We start from the raw sequence: 24,337 nt of genomic DNA, 5'->3' as shown, positions 1-24,337 counted from the left end.
GAGGGGTGAGATACTTGGAGATATGCTCTACACAAAATAACACTGTGCACAGCCTGCCGAGACCACTTAGACATTTAATTAAGCAGAGACTCCCGCTCTTAGGTTTCCTGCTCGGGGGTGGGGGGCTAGGGAGGGAAACCTGCCTCTACTGGGCGCCAGCCTCCCCTCCCAAGCCCATTCCCATGCTGTCTGCTCTAATGTGGCTCCCAGCTTTGAGGACATCTACCCAGTCATTCTGATCCACAATAACCCTTCAGAGGGCCACATGGCAGTTGCTGTCCCTTTGACACCAACCATATCTTCCAAAATACATCTGAGAGAGGAAGGGAGGAGATAGAGAATACACTTCTCAACTGCTTAGGCCTTGACCACAGCCTGAACCTGTCCATTTACAAGCCTATGGGTCTCCTGGTACAGGAGGACAGCATAGAGAGAAGCCAACATCAACGAAGGGGCTACAACAAAGGGATGGGGACAGTTTCTACCCATGAATTCGAGGCCTAAGGATATGTTACCAGCCAGGTCCTTCTTGTAGACACCTTTGGTCTTAGAACTGGCTTAGGGTACAAGTGTTTGACAGGAAATCCCCCGAGCAACTACTGGACCTCAGAGGCACAGGGTGATTGCCACTGAGGTGCTTGGAGCTGCAGATGAGGAGTTAGCATTTCAAATCTCCAGATCTTGGGATGCACAGGGAACACAGGCCCAGAGCCTTGAGGTCCTTTCAGTTCTGTCCAGTTTGCCCTATGTTGTGCTGCATGAAATTGGATAGGAGAATCATAGCCAAGGCCCAGGGATAGTCTAGTAACAACTCATCAAAGACAGGGCCTATTCCATGGACTCAGACACCAAGGCACAAACTGCCATAAACCTATCAGGCAGCAGCAGCAGCAGCATGTGATCCTCAGACCATTCTGAGACAGCATAACCAAACATCCTGGACTGATTGTATAAGGGCGCCAAAGCCTGCCCTTCCCAGCTCTTCCTACCTGAAGTAGACAGGAGTTCTGACTTTAGGGGTAGTTACTGAGATGTTATCCAGAGAACCTGCTGTCCCCTTAAGGTTGGTCTAGATAGACACCATCCCTTCCCCACTCTCCACAAGACCCATTACAATGGGACCAAGTCCACTTTCTTCTCAGCTGAGAAATCACATTATACCAGGGTATCCTGGGAATAAGACAAATTTGCCGTTGTAACCCCTGCCAGCCCAGTAGGGTAGCCAGGAGGATCCCTGAGTCCAACCCGTAAACACTAGAGCCACAAGGACCCTCAAGGTCATACTGGCCCAGTGGACCCGTGGGTCAATCTAGAGTCAGGGCTTTCACAGGCCATCGGGCCAAGCCTAGCACCTCACTGGTTTAGGCTATCACTCTGAACTCAATACAGGCACTGGGGTCCTGGGTGGTCCCAGGAGGTGATAAAAAGTCTTGGGACTACCATGGGGCTGCCAGCAGCCAGCCAACAGGATCATTCAGGTATGGGAATCGGGAGCTGTGATGAGAGGTTTTGAGGAAGTCAAAGGCTTGGTAGACTCGACAGCCTAAATCCCAGAACCCATACCAGCTGGTCTGACTCCTGCCCCTCCCACCACCTTCATGAAAAGCTGAAACGGGAGGGACCTACAATTGGGCAGGAGCATCACACTTGACGGCTACCCAAAACTATGTGGGCCCTGTGAAGGTCACAGACCCAACAGGACCACCTTAACCTCCATCAATGCCCAGGCCAGGTGCTCTCCTAGGCAGGAGCCCAGATGGGCAGGGGATGGGCTTCTGTGTTAAACACACAGGTGTCCAGGCTGAGCAGCTCTAGGTCATCAGAAAACAGCAGGTAGAGGTACTTCAGGGTTTCTCCCACAAAGAAGCTCTCCATCTTGTCCCTGGGCTCAGGCTTGTGGGAATCCTGGACGTTGTTGATAGAAGAATAGCCACCTGAGGGGACCTGCATAAGAGTCAAAGCCTCAATGACACAGGTTGAGTCAAGCCTTGGGAAGAACTACTAGCTATAGGTGTCACTCAGACTACTTGTTCAACCCCACATATATGGCCCCAGGGCAGGCTCCATCCTAGCAATTACCTAGCAAAGGCCAAGGTCAACCACAGTTCTGCAGAGGACCCTATAAAATGCCAATAACCCCCGAGTGGCCAGAAAATACCTCCAAAAAGGGCACAGCTACAGGACATGTCCGGGATCTAACTTGTTAAGCACAACCCAGGGCAGGCACTGGCAAGAAGCTGGAGCTGTTGAGGTCTGGAGCAAAGAGCTAGGTGTCACACTTAGACCACATCTAGCTCTATAACCTTTTCTGGCCACGTCACAGTGAGGGAGAGGGCAAGGTAGGCCATGGACCCCAGCCGGGGAGGTGTATGTGTGAGGTCAGTGCTCTGGCTCACTGCGAGTGTTTCATAAGCCATGGGTACAACAGGGCAAGAGAAAAAGACCCTTCTCAGAAAAGCTTGGGTCCCGAAAGTGAGCCCGGAAACACTGGGTGTCTGTAAGCCTGTAAAGACAACAGGGCCCTGATACCACCAAGCTCAGCAGGATGACTACACTATCAAGGTCACATACAACTAGGGAACAGCCAACTGGAAGCCTCAGAAAAGTGACTCTTTCCAGTCTGTGCCACAGCAGCCTCAAGGGTAGGTCCAGCTAGAGCTTTGCAGGAACCTAGCTGTGTCTGTCATCAGCCAAGGCCATATAGAGAGGCACCTAACAGCTTACCCGTGTGTACTTATTGAAGCTCTGCAGGATTTCCCAGCCCCAATCCTGGTACTTGCGGTCCCTTGTGACACGGTACAGATAGAATAGGCTTTCCACCGTCTCTGGCCGCAGCAGGTTGTGCCTGTCAGCTGGCTAGGGGCAGAGCAAGAGGCTCAGGGAGTATCCACCCTTGCTGGCATCACCCCGCCTAAGTCCAGCCCATGCCCAGGCTCACCTTGACCTCCACATCTTTATGATCTGCCCGAGGGTACATGTTGAAATGTGCAATCTCAGGGCTCAGGCCTGTCTCCATCTGTTGGTTCATCTGGTAGCAGGTCTCCATGAGTGCCCGAGCCAGATCCATGTGGTCAGCTGGCAGGCCATGGTGGACACCCAAAGCCAGCGTCCCTGGCAGGAAGCACACCAAGTGGTCCTGGAATCAAAGCATCCCCTCACATTTGGGCCTAGGCCCACGCTGCTTGGCCAGTACCGAGACCAGTCAACTTAACTGGAGGCAAGAAGCACTTGCCTGACTGGGGCAGGGAGGCTCAGCAGCACTTTTCACCTGCAGACTCAGGTCCTGGCAAAGCACTCTGTGCCCTAGAGTCCAGGGGAAAAACTACAGTGCAGTTCTTACTGGGGGCCTTACCAACCCAGCTTTCTGGATCCCCTCAACCTGCCTACAAACACCTTCAGAGATCTGCTGCTTCAGGAACCACAGAGAGGACCATGAGGAGGGCAGCTGCACTCAGGGTATGTGGGGCCTCTGCTTGGGGCTGTCACAAGAATAGGTCAAGCCAGGCAGCAAAGGTCAACCCGTGGCCATGGCACATAGCTGATGACTAGATTTCCTTGTTACTGGCAAACAAAAGCTAAGATCTTGAAAGTCGCAGAGAAAAGCAGCTGCCCACAGGTTCTGCCAGTCCACACAGCTTACCATCTTGGCACTGAAACGGCCATGGGAAAGTTCTCCCACGAAGGTGAGCTTTCTGGGCTGAGACTGCCGAAGCAGATGTGCTTTTATCCCCTCAATGGCTTTAACATAGTCTTCCAGCAACCTGTGAACAGCAAGTCAGCTTACTCCAAGCTCAGTCATGGCACTGTCTTCCTCAGAGCTACAGGACCAGGAGCTTCACTAGGCCTGACCCACACACAAGCTCTATAGACCTGGCCCCGCTCAGGAAGCAAATACTGCACACAGCCCGAGTCAGTGCTCAGGCTCTTGAGCACCTGCCAACATGAACACAGCTCTAAGGCGGGCCGTGCTGACTGAATGGCCTTGCCATCTGGGAAGTGAGCTCCTTAGAGGAGGCAAACTGGCTGCACGACTACTGCTTCTAGCCAAGGGTGGGGACAGAAGCTGGGGGCCCTGCATCAAGGCAGTGGTCAGGCCTCACTGTGTCTCCTTCTTGCCACCCTGGATCCACTGTTTCAGCAGGTATTCGTAGTAGCTGTCAGCCCTGGCACCCAAGGTGAACACTCCTGGGTGGGTGAAGAGGCCGCTGTTCGTGTTGATGAACATAGGCACCAGCCCGTCTTTCTTCCCAGACAGGGAGTGGATGTGCTTTGTCACTTCCTCCACGGCCTCCTGTGGCAGACAAGGGGAAAGCGGGCTTACTCCAACCAGTTCTTCTCAAACTTCAGGAAATGGAAGGAAACACATTCTGCCCTGTCCCATGAAGCTGCAGGAAGGCACCCAGAGGAAGGAAACAAAACCAGTTTCTTTCACAAAGTGGATGCAAAGATCCTCCACAACACAATGGCAAGGCAAGTTATCAAGACAGTAAGCTGTCATGCCTCATGATTCAAAATGCAGTGACAGTCCAGCACGGGAAAACCACTCAATGTCACAAACATCAACACAATGATCATCTCAATTGATTAAACAGTATCAGATCAACCAAGGCATTAACAGCTCAGGCCTGTGACTCAAGAGAACTGCATCAAGTTCAAGACCAGCCTGGGCCACAGACTAAGCCCCTGTCTCAGAGAAACATACAAACAAATGAACAAACAAAACCCCAGGACCATCAGAAGGAAACAGATTCTTCCCTTTCCTGATAAAAATATTCAACAACGCCAGGTGGTGGTGGTGCATGCCTTTAATCCCAGCACTTGGGAGGCAGAGGCAGGCAGATTTCTAAGTTCGAGGCCAGACTGGTGGTCTACAGAGTGAGTTCCAGGATAGCCAGGGCTACACAGAGAAACCCTGTCTGGAAAAACCAAAAAAAAAAAAAACAACAACACACTCAACCAATGAGAAACAAAAAGGAACACCTTCAGGTTTGACTGCGGCTTGGTGGTACCTAGTATGCATGGGGCCTTAGATTTGCCATTCTTTTGGGGTTCTTTTAGTCGTTGTTGTTGTTTTTCCAGACAGGGTTTCTCTGTGTAGCCCTGGCTATCCTGGAACTCACTCTGTAGACCAGGCTGGCCTTGAACTCAGAAATCCACCTGCCTCTGCCTCCCAAGTACTAGGATTAAAGGCATGCGCCACCACTACCCAGCTAGATTTGCCATTCTTTAACACCACAAAAAGACCAAATAAACCAAAAAAAGGGGACTATCTCAACATAACAGCTGTATGTGATAAAATCACAGATATTTCATAAAGAATAAAATGAAGTATTTAGAAATCAATTGCAGAGGTGCAAGACTTCTATAATAATCTATACAATCCCACAGAGAGGGCTGGGTATGGTGATACACATCTTAACCTCAATCCCAGGACTAAGAGGACAGATGTAGAGGCAAGTAGATCTCTGAGTTCAAGACCAGCTTGGTTTATACAGTGAGTTCCAGGCCAGTTAGGGCTACACAGTGAGACCCTGTTTCAAAACAAAACATCACTGAAGAAAGGTATTAAAACTGATATAAACAGCTGGGTAGTGGTGTTGTAAGCCTTTAATATCAGCACTCAAGAGGCAAAAGCGGGTGGGATCTCTGAGTTCAAGGTTAGCCTGATTTATACAGTTTCAGGACATCCAGGGCTACACAGAGAAACCTTGTCTCATAAAAACAAAACAAAACAAATGAACAAAAAAACTGGTATAAATGAATAAAAACTCTTATGTTTACAGGTTGGAAGACTTAACTGTTGCAGTGTCCAGGCTCCCCAAAGTCATCTACAAAATCAATACAATCCCTATTTTTTTGAAACACAAAAAAAAACATCCTAAAACCTATATACAATTTTCAAGAAATTTCAAATCACCAGATCAGTGCCTAGCCCAATCATCACCAGACAGACTTCCCCTGGCCACTAATGGGAGCACATGCAGAGACCCACAGCAAAACATTAGGTGGAGAGAGCTCTCCATTGGGTTCAAAGCTCCCCTTGGGAGCTTTGGAAACTGAGTGGAGGAGGAGGTATTGTAGGAGCCACAGGGGTTGAGAACACAGCCCACAGAACCAGCTAAGCAGGGCTGATGGGGCTGAGACTGAAGTGGCAATCTTGGAGCCTGCTTGCATCGGTCTGTGTTAGATTCTGCATATATGTCATGGTTCTTAGGTTGGTGTTTTGGACTCCTAACAAAGAGTGAGGATATCTCTGACCCTTTCCCCTGCTCTTGGCACCCTGTTCCTTCTAATGGGTTGCCTCACTGGCCCTGATATGAAGGCTTGTGTCTAGATTTGTTGTATCTTGTTATGCCATGTTTGGTTGATATCCCTAGGAAGTCTGCTCTTTTCTGAAGAGAAACTGAGGAGTGGATCTGGGAGAGGAAGAAGCAGGGGTTCGAGGTATGATAGAGAGGAAACTGGAAGGGGTAGAGGGAAACTGTGGTGGGGATGTATTGTATGAGAGAATAAAAAGAGGGCTGGAGAGATGGCTTAGCGGTTAAGAGCACCAACTGCTCTTCCAGAGGTCCTGAGTTCAAATCCCAGCAACCACATAGTGATTCCCATCCATCTGTAATGGGATCTGATGCCCTCTTCTGGTGTATCTGAAGAAAGCAATGATGTACTCATACACATAAAATAAATAAATCTTAAAAAGAAAAAAAAAAAGAGAACGGATAAAGTTGGAAGACTTGCTGTCCTTACCCAAAACAACACAAAACAAAGTGGGCTAAGAGGCAATGCAGGGATGGCTTCAATGCTGGGAGTATGTATAGAGAAAGGTGTGCAGGGCCCTGAGTTTAATTCCACAACCTAACACAAAAAGGTAATGGTCAAAAGAACTCAAACAGACCTTTCTCCAGAGCAGTAACGTAAGCACATGAAAGATGTTCATCATCAGGAACACTAGGGAAATACAGGTCAAATCACAATGAGATGCTACCTCACACCAGCCACACTGACTGGTCATAGAAAGTGTGATCAAACAAAAATGTGATGTTGAGGATGTGGAGAAACTGGGATGTTGTTATTACTGATGGGAAAGTAAACTGGTGCTGTCCCAGTGGGAAGCATTATGCTGGTTCTATGAAACAGTAAGCACAGAATTACCATGTGACCCAGCAAGTCCAGTTCAAGTGAAGAAGCTCAAGGATTCAAAGTGCATCTCCAACAGCTCTCTGTATGCCACAGGCAAAGCAATGTCACTCAAAGAGCTAAGACCCAGAAGCAACCAAATGTGTACAGCAGCAGCAGCAGCAGAACAGCAAGACCACAGTGAAGTCACCCATGTGCGGGGTGACTATAGCAGGGAAAGACAGGAACCCCAACAACTGCTACAGTACAGAGGAGACGGAGTGAAAAATGCCATCTGGAGAGTGTGGCCTCTACCCACACGAGTCCCTTCTATATACCCCTTCCCAGAGACAGAAGCCCGGAGCTGTCAGTGCTGGGAATAGAAGCGGAGTTTTTAACTGGCACAAGTTTGAACTGCATAACATGAAAAGGGTTATTAATAGATGGTTTAATATAACAGACATATTGAAAATCAGTAAGGGACAATCAGGTGGCCCAGCAGGTAAAGGCACTTGCTGTGCAACCTAGAGACCTGCACTTGATCCTTGAATCCAGCTATATAAATGTAGAAAGACAGGACAGAATCCACCTTAGTTGTCCCCCGATCTTTCACACAAGTAATTTGTTTTTTTGTTTTTTTTTTTGGGGGGGGCGGTGTTTTTTTGGTTTTTTTTCGAGACAGGGTTTCTCCGTGTAGCCCTGGCTGTCCTGGAACTCACTCTGTAGACCAGGCTGGCCTCGAACTCAGAAATCTGCCTGCCTCTGCCTCCCAAGTGCTGGGATTAAAGGTGTGTGCCACTACTGCCGGACTGAAATTTTATTCTTATGTGTATGAGTGTTTGCCTACATTTATGTGTACCACCTGTATGCCTAGGGCACATGGAGGCCAAAAGTGGATGTCAGAACCTCTGGAACTGGAGTTATACAGGTTGTAAGACAGCTATGTGTGGTGGATGACACCTGTAGCTCCAGTTCTCTGGAGGCAGACAGGTGGATTTCTATGGTCTACATATGAGTTTTAGTCCAGCTAGAGAGATACAGTGAAACTCTGCCTCAAATCCAACAAAGAAACAACAAAAAAAGCACAAAACAGAGGGTTGTGAGCCACCACATAGTTTTTGGGTACTGAGGCTGGGTCCTTTTGCGTGAGCAGCTCTTAACCTCTAGCCCCTACCTGGAATTTCTTAATTCCGGTAAGACGAGAGAGCTCCCGGAACTCCAATTGAATGCTCGCCACTTCTGCCACTGTGCTGTCTGAAGTCCACTGGGGTGAGTGGGCAAATCCAGTGCCAATGTTCACATCAGAGTATGGAATCTTGGAAGGCGTAGTGAAGGCAGGCATTAGCCGTTTTCCAAAATCTTCCTAGCATCAAAGCAAAGAGATCCAAGTTAGAGTGGGTTTCCACATTTCACCCATCAGTGCCCCACCTGGGAGAGAACACCTAACACAGCAAAACTAGGCTAAAGCATCAGCATCAAGAACTTTCCTATACATCACAGCAGCAAAAGTAGTACAACAGCAGCTCATATACAACAATGGAGAAGAAACTCAAATGCACTGGAAGAGGAAAGCACTAGGTCATAGGAAGTCTAGCCATGAATACTCACAGCTTTGCTCAGGAAGAGGCTGTCCCCCGACAGGTGGTAGGTACTCAGCAGGCCCCCTAGGATGCGGATGGTACTCTCAAACAGGTTGACATCGACATTCTTCTGAAAGTCTAAGTTCTCTGATACCCATTTCCTGGCTTGCTTAAATTCTGTGAAATGAAGAGTGAGAGCAAGAGAGCAAAGTCCACCCCTGTCACTCTGTGGTGGAGCAAAGTGCAGGGGCACAGGCCTGCAATCTTAGTGCTTGGGAGGCTGAGGCAGGAGGACTGCCCAAAGTTCAAGACCAGGGGCTACAGAGTACCTTTTGGGACACCTTAAGCTATATACTAAGACCCTATTTTTATTTGACTTTGTTTATTTTTATGTATTTGGGTGTTTTTTGCGTGCGCGTGCGCTTGTGTGTATGTGTGTGTGTATACACAATGTATGTACAATGCTGTGTGAGTGTGTGTGTGTGTATACAATGTATGTACAATGCCTCCAGAGACCAGAAGAAGGCATCAGATTCCCTCTGGAAATGAGGTTACAGATGGGTGGTAGGAACCAAACCTGAGTCCACTGGAAGAGTAACCACTACTCTTTACTCTTAAGCCATTTCTTCAGTCCTCCTGTTTTAAGATATATTTTGACACTTTATTTTATTTTACATGTATAAATGTTTTGCATGTATGAATGTTTGTGTATTATGAGTGGGCACCAGATTCTGTTAGCTGCTCTGTGGGTGCTGGGAACAGAACCTGGTCCTTTGAAAAGCAGCCAGTGCTCTCGCTCTATCCCCTAAGACATTGGGTTTTTAGAACCAAAACCAAAATAATAGTCAGTCTTGGAAGTAGGTATCTTCAGCTATACATCGAGCTCAGGGTCAGACTAGGCTATCTGAGACCTGCCTTTAAACAACAAACAGGGCAGGAGAGATGGTCAGTGAATAAAGGCACTTACCGCTAAAGTCTGATAACCTGGGTTCAGTGCCTGGAACCCACAAGTTGGCCTGTGACCTCTGCACATGTGCCATAATACATACAAGCACCCACACACACGTATACACACAAAAGAAAGGAATTTCACAAACAACCCCAAAACAAAATGCCTTCTGCAGGAAGGGTCTCCTATGGAGCAGCCCTGGTGACCACAGTCTAGGGGCCATGACACAAGCAGCACTGTGAGTGGCTCTTGGGTGGCCATCAAGCTGCTCAAGCAATCAAGCAACTTAATCTTGGCGCAGGAATGAGAGCTCAACGGTTAGAGTGCTGTTCTCATAGATGGCTGTCAACACCACAAGCAGACTCATAACCATGTGTAACTCCAAATTGAGAGGATCTGATGCCTCTGGCTTTGTAAGGGCACCTGTGCTCATATCATGCACATACCTTCATGCAGGCATACATGCCTACACATGATCAAAAATAAGCCTTTTAAAAGAATAAAAATTATCAATTTAGAAATTATTAAGGACCCACACTACCAAGCTAAATGGGATCTGAATAACATCAGTAGGGTATCTTGGAGCTAAAACCAGAGCAAGTCCAGCCCTCTAACTGCATCAGAGCAGACTGGCTGAGAGTCCAAGGCCACACTCAGCTCCTCTTCAGGAGGTAATGACAGCTGCTCTGAGCGAGTGCCTGGATGAGAAACAGACCCTGAGCACACCAAGCACACATTTTCCTGTATCCAGGACAAGAGAGAAACCAAGTCCAATGGAGCAGTGTTCATGGCCCAAACACCAAAAAATGGAGGGAACTTTCGAATGCTGTTTTGGCTTACGTGTCACACACGGAAACCCAGTCCAATCAAAAAAGGAGTCCTTACCTTGCTTCAGACCCAAAATCCACATGGTATCCAAGGCATCAATGAGGGTGAGGCCCAGGCCAAACCACTCACTGAAGGTTTTGGACACAGGCTTCAGTTCATCATGGCCCCAGGCAAACTTTTGGTAACCCTTCCAGGCATGGAGAAAGGCCTCAATCACTCCCTTCTGGCGCTCAGTAGGGGGGCCTAGAGGAGAAAGCACAGTGGCAGTAACAGTCTCACTCTTGGAACAGGCAAGACTTCCAAAGACCACCCGTAACCCTTCAGTTAATGTAGCACTGGTCTGAAGCATGAGTTACAGTGAAGTGGGGAAGGCAGGAGGCCAAAGCACAGGTTAGACCCTCAGTGATCCAGTAACAAGTAGGCATGTCACCTGGAGGCCACACTCAACAGTACTAGGCCCTTGAGTCCCTCTCTGTTCAAGGGGAAGATAGCAGCATTCCTATGGTCCACCACTACACTAAAGATAATGAATGTGGAACCTGGCCACCAGAGGCAGAGGCAGGCAGGTTTCTGAGTTCGAGGCCAGCCTCGTCTACAGAGTGAGTTCCAGGACAGCCAAGGCCACACAGAGAAACGCTGTCTCAAAAAAAAAAAGAAAAAAGAAAAAGAAAAAAAAGAGAAAAAAAAAAAAAAAAAAAAAAGGAACCTGGCCGCCAAAGTCTAAGCAGGAACCAGTGACTGGGCAGACTGTGGCAGATACACGCTCCATGTGTACACGGTTCTCCAACCAGATGAGCTTCCAGAGTCCCACGGGAACAACATCAGAACTTTATGTGGCCTCCTTGAGAGCACCTCAACCCCACTGGGAGCTTTCTTCTCCTAAACTAGGCAGCAGCACATAGTAATCTGTGAGGTGCTACACCACACACCTCTTCCCAGTAGGTTCTAAGGTTCAATGTACAATGAAGCTATGCAGACATTTCCTACGTCAAAGATTATATAATAGAAGCAGGCCAAGCACACTAGGATTAGGAATGGGCTAATACACACAGAACACAAGGCCAGGACCTAGCACATCTCAGTAAACTGTGCCACATGGCCCAGAGACCTGTGAGGTCTAGAAATAAGCTGACACATCAAGGGACATTGTGTCTCTTCTTTCCACTAACGAGACCTTTATTTTTATTGTTGCTAGCAGTGGTGGTGCACACCTTTAATCCCAGCACTTGAGAGACAAGAGACACACAGATCTGCCTCTACAGAGGATAGCCTGGTCTACAAAAGATCAAGTTGCAAGACAGCCAGGGCTACAAAGAAAGAAACTCTGTCATTTAAAAACCAAAAAACAAACAAAAAAACAAAAAGAATGATTAAAACTTTGAATCTTTTTTTGTTTGTTTGTTTTTCAAGGCAGGGTTTCTCTGTGTAGCTCTGGCTATCCTGAAACTCACTCTGTAGATCAGGCTAGCCTCGATGAAAGGGATTAAAGGCGTGTGCCACCACCGCCCAGCCTGATTAAATCTTTATTATTAAACTGTACAACTTTAATTTTGTGTGTTTTCTCATGCTCAGGCACAACCTGGCCCAGGAGCAGAATGGCAAAACCAACCTTCTCCAACAGAGCATCTTCCCTGGCTGCTCGGTGCTCTGGTAGTCAGAATGATATAATAGGTATGTTGACAAAGTACAGATGCTGAAGCGTGAGCTGTACAGGGGTCAGGCAGGAGGTCATAACCTGGACACAGAGTGCCAACCCCCAGGCTCTTGGGCACAGGTTCTGGTGAGGCAAGAGGGTGGCAAAACTCACCTGGCTCTTTCCAAATCTTAGATGCCAAAAACAGAGGTTTGATGGAGGCTTCAGCTCTTTTGTAAGGAAGTTCAGTGGCCTGTTCAGGCTCAATCACTGCTCCCCGCCAGCTTGAAGGGGAGAGGAGAAAGCAGTCAGCTAGATCATCCCTCCAAACCCCATACTAGGCCTAGGACAAGGCCTGCCCAGAGAGGAAATCATCTGTTAGGAGCAGGGCATTTAGAGTGACAGAAAAACAACCAGGCAAGGCAGGCAGTAGTGGCGCACACCTTTAATCCCAGCACTTGGGAGGCAGTGGCAGGTGGATTTCTGAGTGAGGCCAGCCTGGTCTACAGAGTGAGCTCCAGGACTACACACTATCTGGAACATGGTACTCTCTCTGGGTATAGCCATCTTGGTGTAGAGAAGATAATCCTAGGGCTGCTCTAAGAAAAAGCCTAGATCAGAGAGACCTAAGCAAGAGGAGTTCCTGAGATGTGCAAGGAATCTCAAGGAACAAGCCTGGGGAGGGATGCATCGGCTAGAGGCTCAAGCTCCTACACTAATAATTCACTGGATAAACCCAGAGGAAGCATATAGGTACAGGAGTCAGGGTATTGTAGACTGGCACTGTAAGATGTGACAACTCAGGGGATCCACCTATGGTTCTGCATGATGACAAGCACACCAGGAACAGGACACAAATAAGCAGACCAAAAAACTTTCTTTTTTGGTGTTGCTATAATGTATCTTTCTCTTCATTTTTCCGTGACAGTGTTTCTCTGTGTAGCCCTGGCTGTCCTGGAACTTCCTCTGTAGGCCAGGCTGGCCTCAAACTAAGAAATCCACCTGCATCTGCCTCCCAAGTGCTGGGATTAAAGGCGTGTGCCACCACTGCCTGGCTCTTTTTTTTTTTTTTTAAGATTTATTTATTTATTTTATGTGAGCACACTGTCCCCTCCTTCAGACACACTAGAAGAGGGCATCAGATCCCATTACAGATGGTTGTGAGCCACCATGTGGTTGCTGGGCATTGAACTCAGGACCTCTAGAAGAACAGTCAGTGCTCTTAACAGCTGAGCCATCTCTCCAGCCCCAGCCTCTACCTCTTACGTGCTGGGATTAAAGGTGTGCACTACCACATCTGGCTTTTTTCTTTATTTTCTATAATATAGGCTACTTCACAGATCTGCATGGCACAGGGGCCAGGCTAGTCTTCTGTGTCATTCCAACTTTAGTACACGCTGCTGAAGCAAGAACACAAAGGACTGCTTCAAAAACCTGAGCAGAGGGCTGAAGAGATGGCTCAATTGTTAAGAGCACTGACTGCTCTTCCAGAGGTCCTACTGCACCTCTATTCTAAGAGCTTCTGTCCTTAAGAACCCTAAGCTGGATCTGCCACTGCCTTCTCCTCCTGCACACGAGACTCTTCCACACTGTCTCCTCATGTGCTTGTGGATTTAAGACCACAGGTTCCACATCCTCAGAACATCAGGAGCATAAGCCACTCCTGATGCTTTCAAATGTGGCACTGGGTAGGAAAAGAAGCTGAAAGCCACCTAGGCTGAAGTGTCTGTAGGTACTGCAAGCAAGAAACGTGCTCGGCCGACAAACACCAGCTAGTTCCAAGGAGCCAGGATATGCCCTCTCACTCTGCTCACTGCCAAGCCAGAAGGAGCTAGAAAAGGAGGGGCCTGTCAACCAACGGTCACTCCTGAAGCTGCCTGCACAGAGAAAGGCTGGGCCTTACTTTCCTTCTCTTGAAACTCTACCCTCACATTCCTTAAAACAGCCTTGCTCTCAGACAGACCAGCACACCATGAGAACCAGGCCACGGGCCAAATGTGGCTCTGAAATCTGACTGTATAATGAAACTCACTGAAGCTATCTTTAGAATACTGTCTGTTTCAAATGGGAAATATGACATAGACAAAATGAGTTTTCATTAAAACAAAACCAAACCAAGCAAGCTGGCATTAGATACTGCACATTCAGACCCATCTCCTGCTAGCGGTACCTGATGACGGTTCTCTGTGTGTTTTCTTCCTGCTGAGCCTTCCCCAGGGCTGCTTCTCTCTGCTTAGCATCATCCTGCATCCCATCCTTGGAGACTGTGTTGGGAGGTCTAATCTGCAGATGGGGAGGGCCCCGCCGAAAATGTCTTTGCCGCTTCTAAACCAAAATCAGAGTCAAATGTGAAAATATATCACCTGTCAACGGCCTGGGCTTCTCTATACGTGTAAGAGTCTGTCCCTCAAGTATGTATCCATACCCAAAGAAGGCAACGGACTTCGTGCTAGCCTTGAGGGGAATTGGTTTCATTTTTTAGCAGTCTGAAGGTTTGAGAGATGAGCTGCTTAAGAACTTGTAGAAATACCAAATAACTAGTACAGGTCTAGATAAAGAGTTGAGAGCCCTCATAAGGATATTTTAAGACTGAAAACGGTGAGATGGCTCAGTGGGTAAGAGCACTGACTGATCTTCTGAAGGTCCTGAGTTCAAATCCCAGCAACCACATGGTGGCTCACAACCACCTGTAATGAGATCTGACGCCCTCTTCTGGTGTGTCTGAAGGCAGCTATAGTGTACTCATTTATAATAATCTTTGGGCCAGATCAAGCAGGGCTGACTGGAGCAAGCAGAGGTCCTAAAGTCAATTCCCACAAACCAGATGAAGGCTCACAACTATCTGAACAGCTACAGTGTGTACTCATATGCATAAATAAATCTTAAAAAAAAAAGAAAGACTGAAACAGTCCCAGAAATAAGTAAGAACGGCAAAGATAAGGATGCCATGGATGACAGCTATCTGAGAGGGTTATGCAGCCTCCATCTGAGAAAGTATAGAAAGCCTTGGGTTTTCACAAACAACAGGGATGAAAATAACAGTGCTGGGTATCCCCCTGTCACTCTCATACCCAAGGCAGGCCTGTCAATAAGAAGACGTACTTCCCAGACTCTTGAGCTTCCATAGCAACAAGCACAGAAATTCACTCTTAGCTTTATTTATATCCTCAATAAATAACTTGGTAAATTATGGCAAAACATACATGCAGTGGTTGACCCAGCTATAAGAACTAACATGAGAGAAGATACCAAAAATTCAGGATAAAAATACACATAATGAAGGAGTGGGTGGTGGCACATGCCTTTAATCCCAGCACTTGGGAGGCAGAGGTAGGCAAATCTCTGTGAGTTTGAAGCCAGTCTGGTCTACAGTGAGTTCCAGGACAGCCAGAGCTACATAGAAGAACCCTGTCTTGAAAAAACAAAACAAAACAAAACAAAACAGAACATATCGCATAGACCTAATCCCAGTATTCTGGAAGCAGGGCCAGGTGAATCTCTGAGTTGGAGGTCTACAGAGTGAGTTCATGATAGGCAGGGCTACACAGAGAATCCCTGTCTCAAAAACCTAACCAACCAACTAACTAGATGCCCATGACACCTGTCCTCAACTGTGTTCAAGTGGTCACATGCATAAATCTACTGAAGTAAATCGAGATTTAGAAAGCTGTGTTGAGTAGGGTGGCAATGGTACCTTCACACGTACAGTGAGTATTTAGAAAGCTGTGCTGAGTAGGGTGGCAATAGTGTCTTCTTAAACACACGTAACACTCAAGTCAACTGAAGCCTAGATATGTCAAAGCTCTTTTCTCCTTGCAGAGAAAAGCCAGAGTCTGAGCATCTGACAGAGTGCACAGGCTGTGGAGGGCAGCATACTGAACCACTGGAGAAACTCAAATGCTTCCTCTCCCACCTGACAGCCCCACTGCTGAAGGGAAACTCCAGAGAAGGGAAGTTTCCCCGACTGAAACATTCCATCCTACAGGAAGGTCCTTGAGCAGGAAACCCCCGAAACTGACCAAACTCACTAGGCACCTCACTGTTAGAGTAAGCATAGGCTGAAAAGTCCCTCTTAGAGGAGCTTAGCTACAATGAAGATCCTCAGATCAAGCTACAAAGACTGAGACCAGACCAGCTGCCTGAAAGAGCAGAATGCAGCCAAGCTTCGTGGAAGAGGGTTAGACCACCTGGAAAGGACACTCTCTGACCTGGTTAAGCCGCCTGCAGAATGTTCAGTAGCTTCAGGTTTCCAGCTCTTGAACTCATGCTGGGTAGGCTTCCATGATACAGCTGTCTCTGAGTCACTTCCCACCCAATAAAAGTCACTGGGTCACTAAGCTGGACTTTGGTGATATCCATTCTGTGGTCTGTCATGGCTTTCCTATCTGGGGGTGAGTACATGTGTTATGTCTCTCCAGGAAGTTTTATCACACAAGACCTCTGAATTCTTTGTTAGATATTTCATGAGCTAGAGGCCAAAGAACACCAGAAAACTGGAAGCAGCATCAGGAGGGGAACTAGCCTGTGCACCGACCCCATCTAGAAGTAAGTCTGTCAGCCAAAAGTTATATGGACAGTTCTACAGGGATGGCATTCTCTCCTTTTCCCATTATGGCCTGACCAAGGGACTTGCCAGCCCCTTTCTTTCTTGTACTTTCTAGTGAGCATCTAGCAACTTAGAAACAACAAGCTTTTTGAAGAAGAAAAAAGTACAACACTCCCTGATTAGAATGAAGGCACCCCTAAATTCACCAGGACTGACACCCCATGCTTGGATCCCAGGCCGACCTTCATCCACTCTCGACATGGAGCCAGTACCAAGGAGACATTTTTCTAGAGTGGCCATCAGCAGAGGTTTCCTGTTTGTACAATATCCTATAGTCTTCAGGTATATGAAACCTATACCTCGGCCCAAGACTCTACTACCCACAAGGGAAGTTAAAGACTTGTAACTTCTGCTAGGTGTAGTCTTGGCTATGTGAAAACAAAACAAAACAAACAAAAAACAAAAAACAAAAAAACAAATAGCCAAAGGCTTGAGTAATGTATAACTCAACTGCAGTGGACAATCACCCCAACTCTCAAGAATTCTGAGTCTGGCCCTATCACAAGTCAGCTCTCAGCAACTGGTTCTTTTATTGCCTCTGCCCTACCTCTGGGCTCCACTCCATCTTCCCCATTCCCACAACCCCAAGCTTCTCAGATTGGGTACCCCAGGATGAGACCTGCCTGTTCCAACCCAGTCTAGAAAAACTACACTACCTCTACCTAGGTTTTGCCAGAAATGCCTCCCCTGGCAAGTGATACTCATATCACCCACCCATACCGGCCCCATACTGACTTTTAGATGGAGCGCCTCAGTGTTCCTAAGCTGGCTCTTGCTCATTTCTCAAAGACCCCTCTGTATGGGGACCCTCACTCTTTTCCACACCATAACCTCTCTGGGCAGCATCTTGCTCCTTTGTGCAGTACCTCCGCCTGGGCACAGCTCTCCTCTCCTTCCTCAGCACACTGTCCACACCCCTTAGGCACCACCAGAACCACAACTGGAGAGATCCCAGTTCCTACATCCCAGCCTGCCTCCACCAGGTCACTTTATAAAGGTCTATCTCCTTCAGCCTTGCCCTGCCCACCTAGACAGATGGAGCCAGGGGTGATTCCACCTCTCAGCACTCATCTGTGTACTCTGACACATGCCAATCAACTGTCTGATCCTATTTATTGCTGGCTTCTCACCTGCCCCTCCTATCAGTTTCTGTGGTTCCTCCAAAGAGAAAAGTCTCTTTCTTCCTAAGTGGGCAGCCAGCACCTGACGCAGGAGCTGAACCATGGTGGCGTTCTAAGAGAATGAAGCAAGTGTCTGCCTCTTCCTTCCCCAACTTTATGCACAGAACCTCAAGGTTGAATGTGATAGAGAAAGAGGCAGTATTTGCCAACTTAGAATCCTCTGAAACAGACCCCAGTGACAACCCCATACAGCCTTTATTGGAAATACCTGAGAGAGTATGTCTGCAAACCCTTCTGGCTCAGCGCTTTCCTTCTTAGGAGCTGGTAAGGCAGGCAGGACTTCTAGCTTCATCTTCTCTACTTCTGCAGGTCTGCCACTCAGAGCTGTGGAAGCAAACGTTTCACCTTAAGGCCCACATAGGCTCCAGAACAGATGTCTAAACAGGTGCTATTTGTTTCAGGAAGTGAGACTTTCAAGAAGCTACTGAACTCAAGAAGGCCCAGAGGTATCAAATCTGGTATTAGGGTTGTTTTTTGGAGAGTTTCTCTGTGGGTCCCTGGCTGTCCCAGAACTCACTTTGTAAGCCAGGCTGACCTCAAACTCAGAGATTCACCTGCTTCTCCCTTCCAAATGTTGGGATTAAAAGTGCTACTACCTCCCAGCTTGAGCAGGGTTTTGTAGCCCAAGCTGGCCTCAACTCCTGATCCTCCTGCCTCTATTTCCCAAGTGCCAGGACTACAGTCTTTACCAAGCTGAATTATTTCTTTTTCAAGAATTTGGCAGAGTATGCCCTTGAGCACAACATACAAGGACCTCGGCCCCCAATATATCAGTTTAATAATGCCTAAACAGGCAGCTTGATTTGAGCAATTTGAAGCAATATTTGAGTCTCCAACCTCAAAGAAGCCCGGAAAGCATCCTAGACATCCTCTTAGGCTATCTACTGGCCGTAGGCAAACATACTGTAATACATGGTAAGGACATGTGATTAGTGCTGATACATCTGCCCTTATTGACAGATGGGGAGAGGCAGCACTATTGGCCCCAAAGACCTAGAGAGCAGCCTACAGGGTCACCTGTACACCAGATGGTCCTACTGAGCTCCACGATTTCCCCTCTGCTATATTTCTTCTCAATCTGTGACCACATGCCCTGTGGTACTGTTTTATCTGGATTGCAATAATGTATCTGACCTCAGCCTGCACCCCCTGTGCCCTAGCACCACTGGTATTTGATACCTTTCCACTGGTCAGCCGCCTGAAGAGAATACAGGAATCCACAGAGAATCAGAAAGCCCAGGACAAAGAGAATCACATTCCGCTGTAGCCTAGAAAGTTGTTTCCATTTCTAAGAAAGAGCCGGAAAATGACACTTGTCACAGATTCGGTTACAAGAGCAATTCAGAGAGACCCGAGGGCTGGTAAGTTCCCGCTCAGCAATGTTTACACTGATAGGGCAGTGCTAGCGGTGACAGAGCACACGAGCTCATACGTGGCAAAAGATCTGTACACCATGTGTCCAGCTGCACGTGCAATGGAGAAAAACTCCTGAAATCCCCATGACTTGGCTCAGGCGTCGTTGGACCTTGCATCGGACCATACATCTGACCGTACATGCTGTGCCCGTGCCCCTCAGCCTAGGACCCCCAGGGCACCTGGCACTAGGCAGGGGAAGCAACAACACCGCGACCCAATCCCCGAGAACCAGACGCAGCACAGAAACGTCTCGAAGTTGGAGGAGATATGGACGCTCCAACCAGGCACTTCCCTCGGTAAGACTTCCTCCAGCCTGGACCCTGCCTCACCCTCCAGCATGAGCGCCGCCGCCGGCTCTTGCTGTTGTCGTAGCTCTCGCCCAGGCTCAGCGTCACTGAGATGAAGTCCCGGTGAGGTGCCGGCGGCGGCGGCGGCGGCGGGTACATAACTGCAAAACCGGCCCAAGAGACCGCGCTTACTGGAGGCGTCAGGAAGCCCAAGACTGAGGAAGACCGCGGGCTGCCATACCGAAGGCTTCCACACCCCGCCCATCGCCCTAAACACCAGTGCGCACGCGCTGCGTTTTATCGGTCCTTGCGCAAGCTCAGAACCCTAGTCTAATCACCGCGCCTGCGTACACCTGGGGCTGGTAGTTCCTGGTGGGTCGCTTGCGTCAGGAGACCCGCCCCCCGCACCGTTGACGTTATTCATCGCGTCCTTACGTCACTGAATCGCGCGCACACGCTCCCTTGCGGGCGTCCTGCAGACTCCCTGGTGGGGGCGGGCTCACTACAGTTTGGAGACTTGTTCCTTATTGTAGTTAGGTTTGCCTTGAATTGCGGACCATCTCCCTTGCCGAAGTCCTGCGCTCGGTCTCGGAGAGCTAGCTCGGGCTTCACTCTGGCGCGCCTGAAGGTGAAACGCAAAACTCCTGTGCGGAGGAAGGGACGGCCCTGCCGAGGCCGAGACCTGGGGTGGCTCTGCGCCCTGAGGCCGCGGCCTGTCCTTTCTAATTGCTCCGGCCTGAGAGCGACCCTTTCTGCGACCATTACGCTCCAAGCCCTACCTACGTACTCGGTAACAGGTTTTAAACGACCGCTCTTTTCCGTGCGCGTGTTCCCTCGAGGAAAACACGCAAAACGACAAAACTGCCCACTGATCAGTGGGTGAAACCGCTGCTTCCCAATAGCTTCCTTGTGGTGTTTCTGGGGATGTGGAGAGTTCTCTAGGTCGCGATCATTTAGTTTGAATCTCCCTACAGAAGATGTGCCTGATCCTCCGCCCCTTCCCTACTTTTAAGTCCTCGCTGGTCTCTTATTACAACAGTGCCCTCAAATGTAGCTTTTTGGAACCACAGTAGATGGTGCGATGACTTTGAGGTCTGCATATCTTGCAAAATGAAGGTGGAGTTCTTCTTGTTGTTGTTGTTGTTGTTTGGGGTTTTTTTTCTGTTTATGTTTTTTGTTTTTTTCCAGACAGGGTTTCTCCGTATGGCCCTGGCTGTCCTGGAACTCACTCTGTAGACCAGGCTGGCCTCGAGCTCAGAAATCCACCTGCCTTTGTCTCCCAAGTGCTGGGACTAAAGGCGTGGCCACCACTGCGCCACACAAAAGGCAGAGTTCTTGTTGGCTCTGCACACCAACTCAAGCCAGGTCTGCACGTGTTCCCAAGTTCCGCTGCTGCTCATGACCAGGAGATGGCAGTTGGCATGCCAAAGGGAAGAAATAGGAAGAGTTTGTTAGACCAATAAAACAAAATCTGTAGCTGAAAATCTTTCAGTTCAAACCGAGCAAAAATGATAAGCCACTGTGGGACAAATCCTTGTCAAGGTTCAGAATCTAGCGACAATGAAGGTCTTGAGGGGGTTGAAAGAGGAAAACCAAGTCAGCCACAGAGAGCAATGATTAAGTAACCTCCTCCTTCTCATTAGTACCCTGACTTCAGAAGCAAAGCAATACCTGTCTATGCCCACATACGGAATCTTCCCACTGCACGGGTAAGGAAGTTACATAGTGAGTGCCAAGCCAGCCTGGGCCCCAGAGTGATTGAAACCTTGTCTAAAAAGAAAAGAAAGAAAAAGCCAGGGGGTGGCGGCACTCTCTACTCCCAGCACTTAGCAGGCAGATCTCTGAGTTCGAGTCCAGCCTGGTCTACAGAGTAAGCTCCAAGACAGACAGGGCTGCACAGAAAAACCTTGTCATGAAAAACCAAAATTTAGCTGGACAGTGCTGGGCGCACACCTTTAATCCCAGCACTTGGGAGGCAGAGGCAGGGGAATTTCTGAGTTCGAGGCCAGCCTGGTCTACAGAGTGAGTTCCAGGACAGCCAGGGCTACACAAAGAAACCCTGTCTTGAAAAACAAAAAAAAGTCTCAAAAATAAGCAAATAAGCCAGGCAGTGGTGGCGCATGCATTTAATCCCAGAGAGAGACAGACCAACCCAGTGTTGACAACCATTTGACCTAACTGAATATATCACACAGTACTCACAATGAGAAGCTCTACCTTTAAAGACAGACACTCATCATAGGCCACATATAAGACCTAAAAGAAGTCTAAATTTGAAAGGATTTAAGTGACACAACATTTTGAGCCACATTGGGACTAAAAAAATGAGAAATCAATAAATACTTGAAAAGCTTAAACACCATTCTAAATAAGAGGGTTTTTTTTCTTTTAAATCACTAAATTAAAAAATACTGTTGAATCTGTTAGATTCCGGCGTGGGTCCCCCACTCGAGAAGAAACAGGAGGGAGATCGCTATAAATTACATGAGGTTTATTATTGCCAGTATACTGGGTTTGTCCTGCATTCAGAGCAAAGGGGATGACCAGGAACAAAAGCACACACACTTTTTATACCCTTCAGTACATAGGTTTACAGCCTGAGTTGGTTATCTCTCATTGGTGGAGCCCATTGTCTTTTGTTCTCATTGACCTCTGTGCCCCAGGTGAGAGGGAGATACAGATTGCACGTAGGAGGGGTGGGGGGATCCACCCTCCCAGGGACTTTTCCTGGAATTGGGCATTACTCCCCACAATTAGGGCATCTCCTGGGGATGCTCCGTAAACTCTTCTGAAGCTCTGTCTTTAGGCTTAATGGACATTCCTTGCTCCTTGGTATTTTTATGAGGTGTCCCTATTTGCTCAATTTTTATAAATCAAATGAAAAAAAAAGGGGCTGGAGATGTGGCTCATTGATTTGAAGGAATGTACTACTCTTGTAGAGGACAAGGGTTCCTACATCAGGCACCTTAACAACCACCTGTAACTCTAGACCCAGGGTGCCTGATGTTTCTGGCCTCTCTGAGCACCTTCACGCAAATGCACACACCCATGCATAATTAAAAATATATTTTTGAAAAATTTGAAGCTTTGACTATAAACACTCACAATAAAAGTGATGGAAAGCCTTAACTGTTTCCACATTAACAGACTTGAGGAGGAGCTAGCAGTAGCCCACACCTCTGCTTTCAATGCTCAGGATGCTGACACTGGTAGACTTCAAGTTCAAAGAATAGAATGAGACCCTATTAGGGAATATGGAGGAGAAAGTGGGGGGGAAGAGAGAGAAAGAAATAGATTATAAGAGATGGAAGTCTTTTTTAAGATTTATTTATTATTATAAATAAGTACACTGTAGCTGTCTTCAGACACACCAGAAAAGGGTATCTGATCTCATTACAGATGGTTGTGAGCCACCATGTGGTTGCTGGGATTTGAACTCAGGACCTTCGGAAGAGCAGTTAGTACTATTAACCGCTGAGCCATCTCTCCAGCCCCGAGATGGAAGTCTTGTTGCAGTAAATCTTCAACCCAAATATACCCCAGCAATGAAAAAACAACTCATTATGAATACAAGCTGTGCACCTAGGTTGGACAGATATACCACTACACTACCTTCTTCCCCATCTATGAGACCCCTTATAACTTGCGGTTTCTCCAGGCCACATGCTTCTGCTCCACTTTCCTTCCACCACCTCCTCTGTGACCCCCCTTTTCTCCCAAAACCTTCAGCCTCCACCTTCCCCTCTTTCTCTGCCCAATCACCCACCTGGCTCTAGCCTTTATTTTACAAATTAAGGTGGTAAGAAGTTTACAGGAAATCACCTGAGTGCTAACTCAGTCCTTGTTCCCAGCCCCTCACAAGAGAAGGAATTAGCATCAAATTACAAATAGCCCCAGAGCTATCCCCATCACTTCCCCCTTTCTGTCCAATTAAAAGACACTTTTATGTCTGATATAAATTGAACACAACTATTACCATAAAGTACAAGATAGAGTTAACACCCAGTCCATCATCTTTGTCAGTTAAATAGAACCTATGTCATCTATCCTAAAAGACTTATAATTCTACACCTGACTCATGTCCTAGATCTAGATTGTATGCCAACTGAAAACCATCCTCTCAAAACTATATCATCCTTTCAATGCTAATCCACTTGGTTTGGCTGAGACTACCAGTCTTCAACCCCGTCAGAAATCCAAGAATGACTAATATTACCTGAAAATATGAGAAGCATAAAATATAGCTTCCAAAACTTAGTCAATTATAGAGACTGCTGACCACCTGGACAGCCCCTTTTACTTCAAAAGGTTGGAGCATCTAGAGTCTTCAGCCTGCTAGCCCAGTGTCATCTGACAGACCTTTGTAATGCAGAATTTTGAAGGACTGATTACTCTGTCTTGGCAGAGAGTATCAGTTGACTATTCTGCATAGTGTGTCCTTTTTCTGGACAGTATTTTGTCCATAGATGAAATGAGGCAATTCTTGCCTCGTGGCTCACTCACCACAAGTGGAGCAACTCCACTGATGCTCAATTTCTTCTTTGAATTCAAGAAAGGGAATGCTGTCAGGAGCAGACTTGTCTCAACAACAAGTTAATATATAACATTAAATGTCACATTCTGTGGATTTCTGACGATTTTTAAAACCATCAACCTATGTAAAGTAATCCGACTGTTCTCTGTTAACTACTCTTAGCCATTTCTAATTAAAATAACTGAAAATACCCTAACAATAAACTCA

The 24,337-nt window shown here is 47.6% G+C and overlaps 1 protein-coding gene across 2 annotated transcripts; it reads right to left on the bottom strand.

Moving 5' to 3' along the window:
* Positions 1 to 54: 54 nt before the first annotated feature.
* Positions 55 to 20,388, bottom strand: Man1b1 (mannosidase alpha class 1B member 1). Of its 2 annotated transcripts, none has more exons than XM_031369332.1 (13): positions 20,032 to 20,388; positions 19,073 to 19,181; positions 18,102 to 18,217; positions 14,277 to 14,431; positions 12,281 to 12,390; positions 10,531 to 10,716; positions 8,725 to 8,873; positions 8,291 to 8,479; positions 4,101 to 4,291; positions 3,641 to 3,761; positions 2,939 to 3,136; positions 2,725 to 2,856; positions 55 to 1,944 (listed from the first exon to the last, which is right to left on the bottom strand). In XM_031369332.1, the coding sequence occupies exons 1-13, from the start codon at positions 20,356 to 20,358 to the stop codon at positions 1,741 to 1,743; spliced, it is 2,187 nt and encodes a 728-aa protein (XP_031225192.1). In that variant the 5' UTR covers positions 20,359 to 20,388; the 3' UTR covers positions 55 to 1,740. The 2 variants fall into 2 exon arrangements, with proteins under 2 accessions (XP_031225192.1, XP_031225193.1); XM_031369333.1 differs by lacking the exon at positions 20,032 to 20,388 and adding an exon at positions 19,639 to 19,870.
* Positions 20,389 to 24,337: the final 3,949 nt, after the last annotated feature.

Source organism: Mastomys coucha, unplaced genomic scaffold, assembly GCF_008632895.1.
Source record: "Mastomys coucha isolate ucsf_1 unplaced genomic scaffold, UCSF_Mcou_1 pScaffold15, whole genome shotgun sequence".
Taxonomy (NCBI): Eukaryota; Metazoa; Chordata; class Mammalia; order Rodentia; family Muridae; genus Mastomys; species Mastomys coucha.
This window is presented reverse-complemented; position numbering and strand designations above follow the sequence as displayed.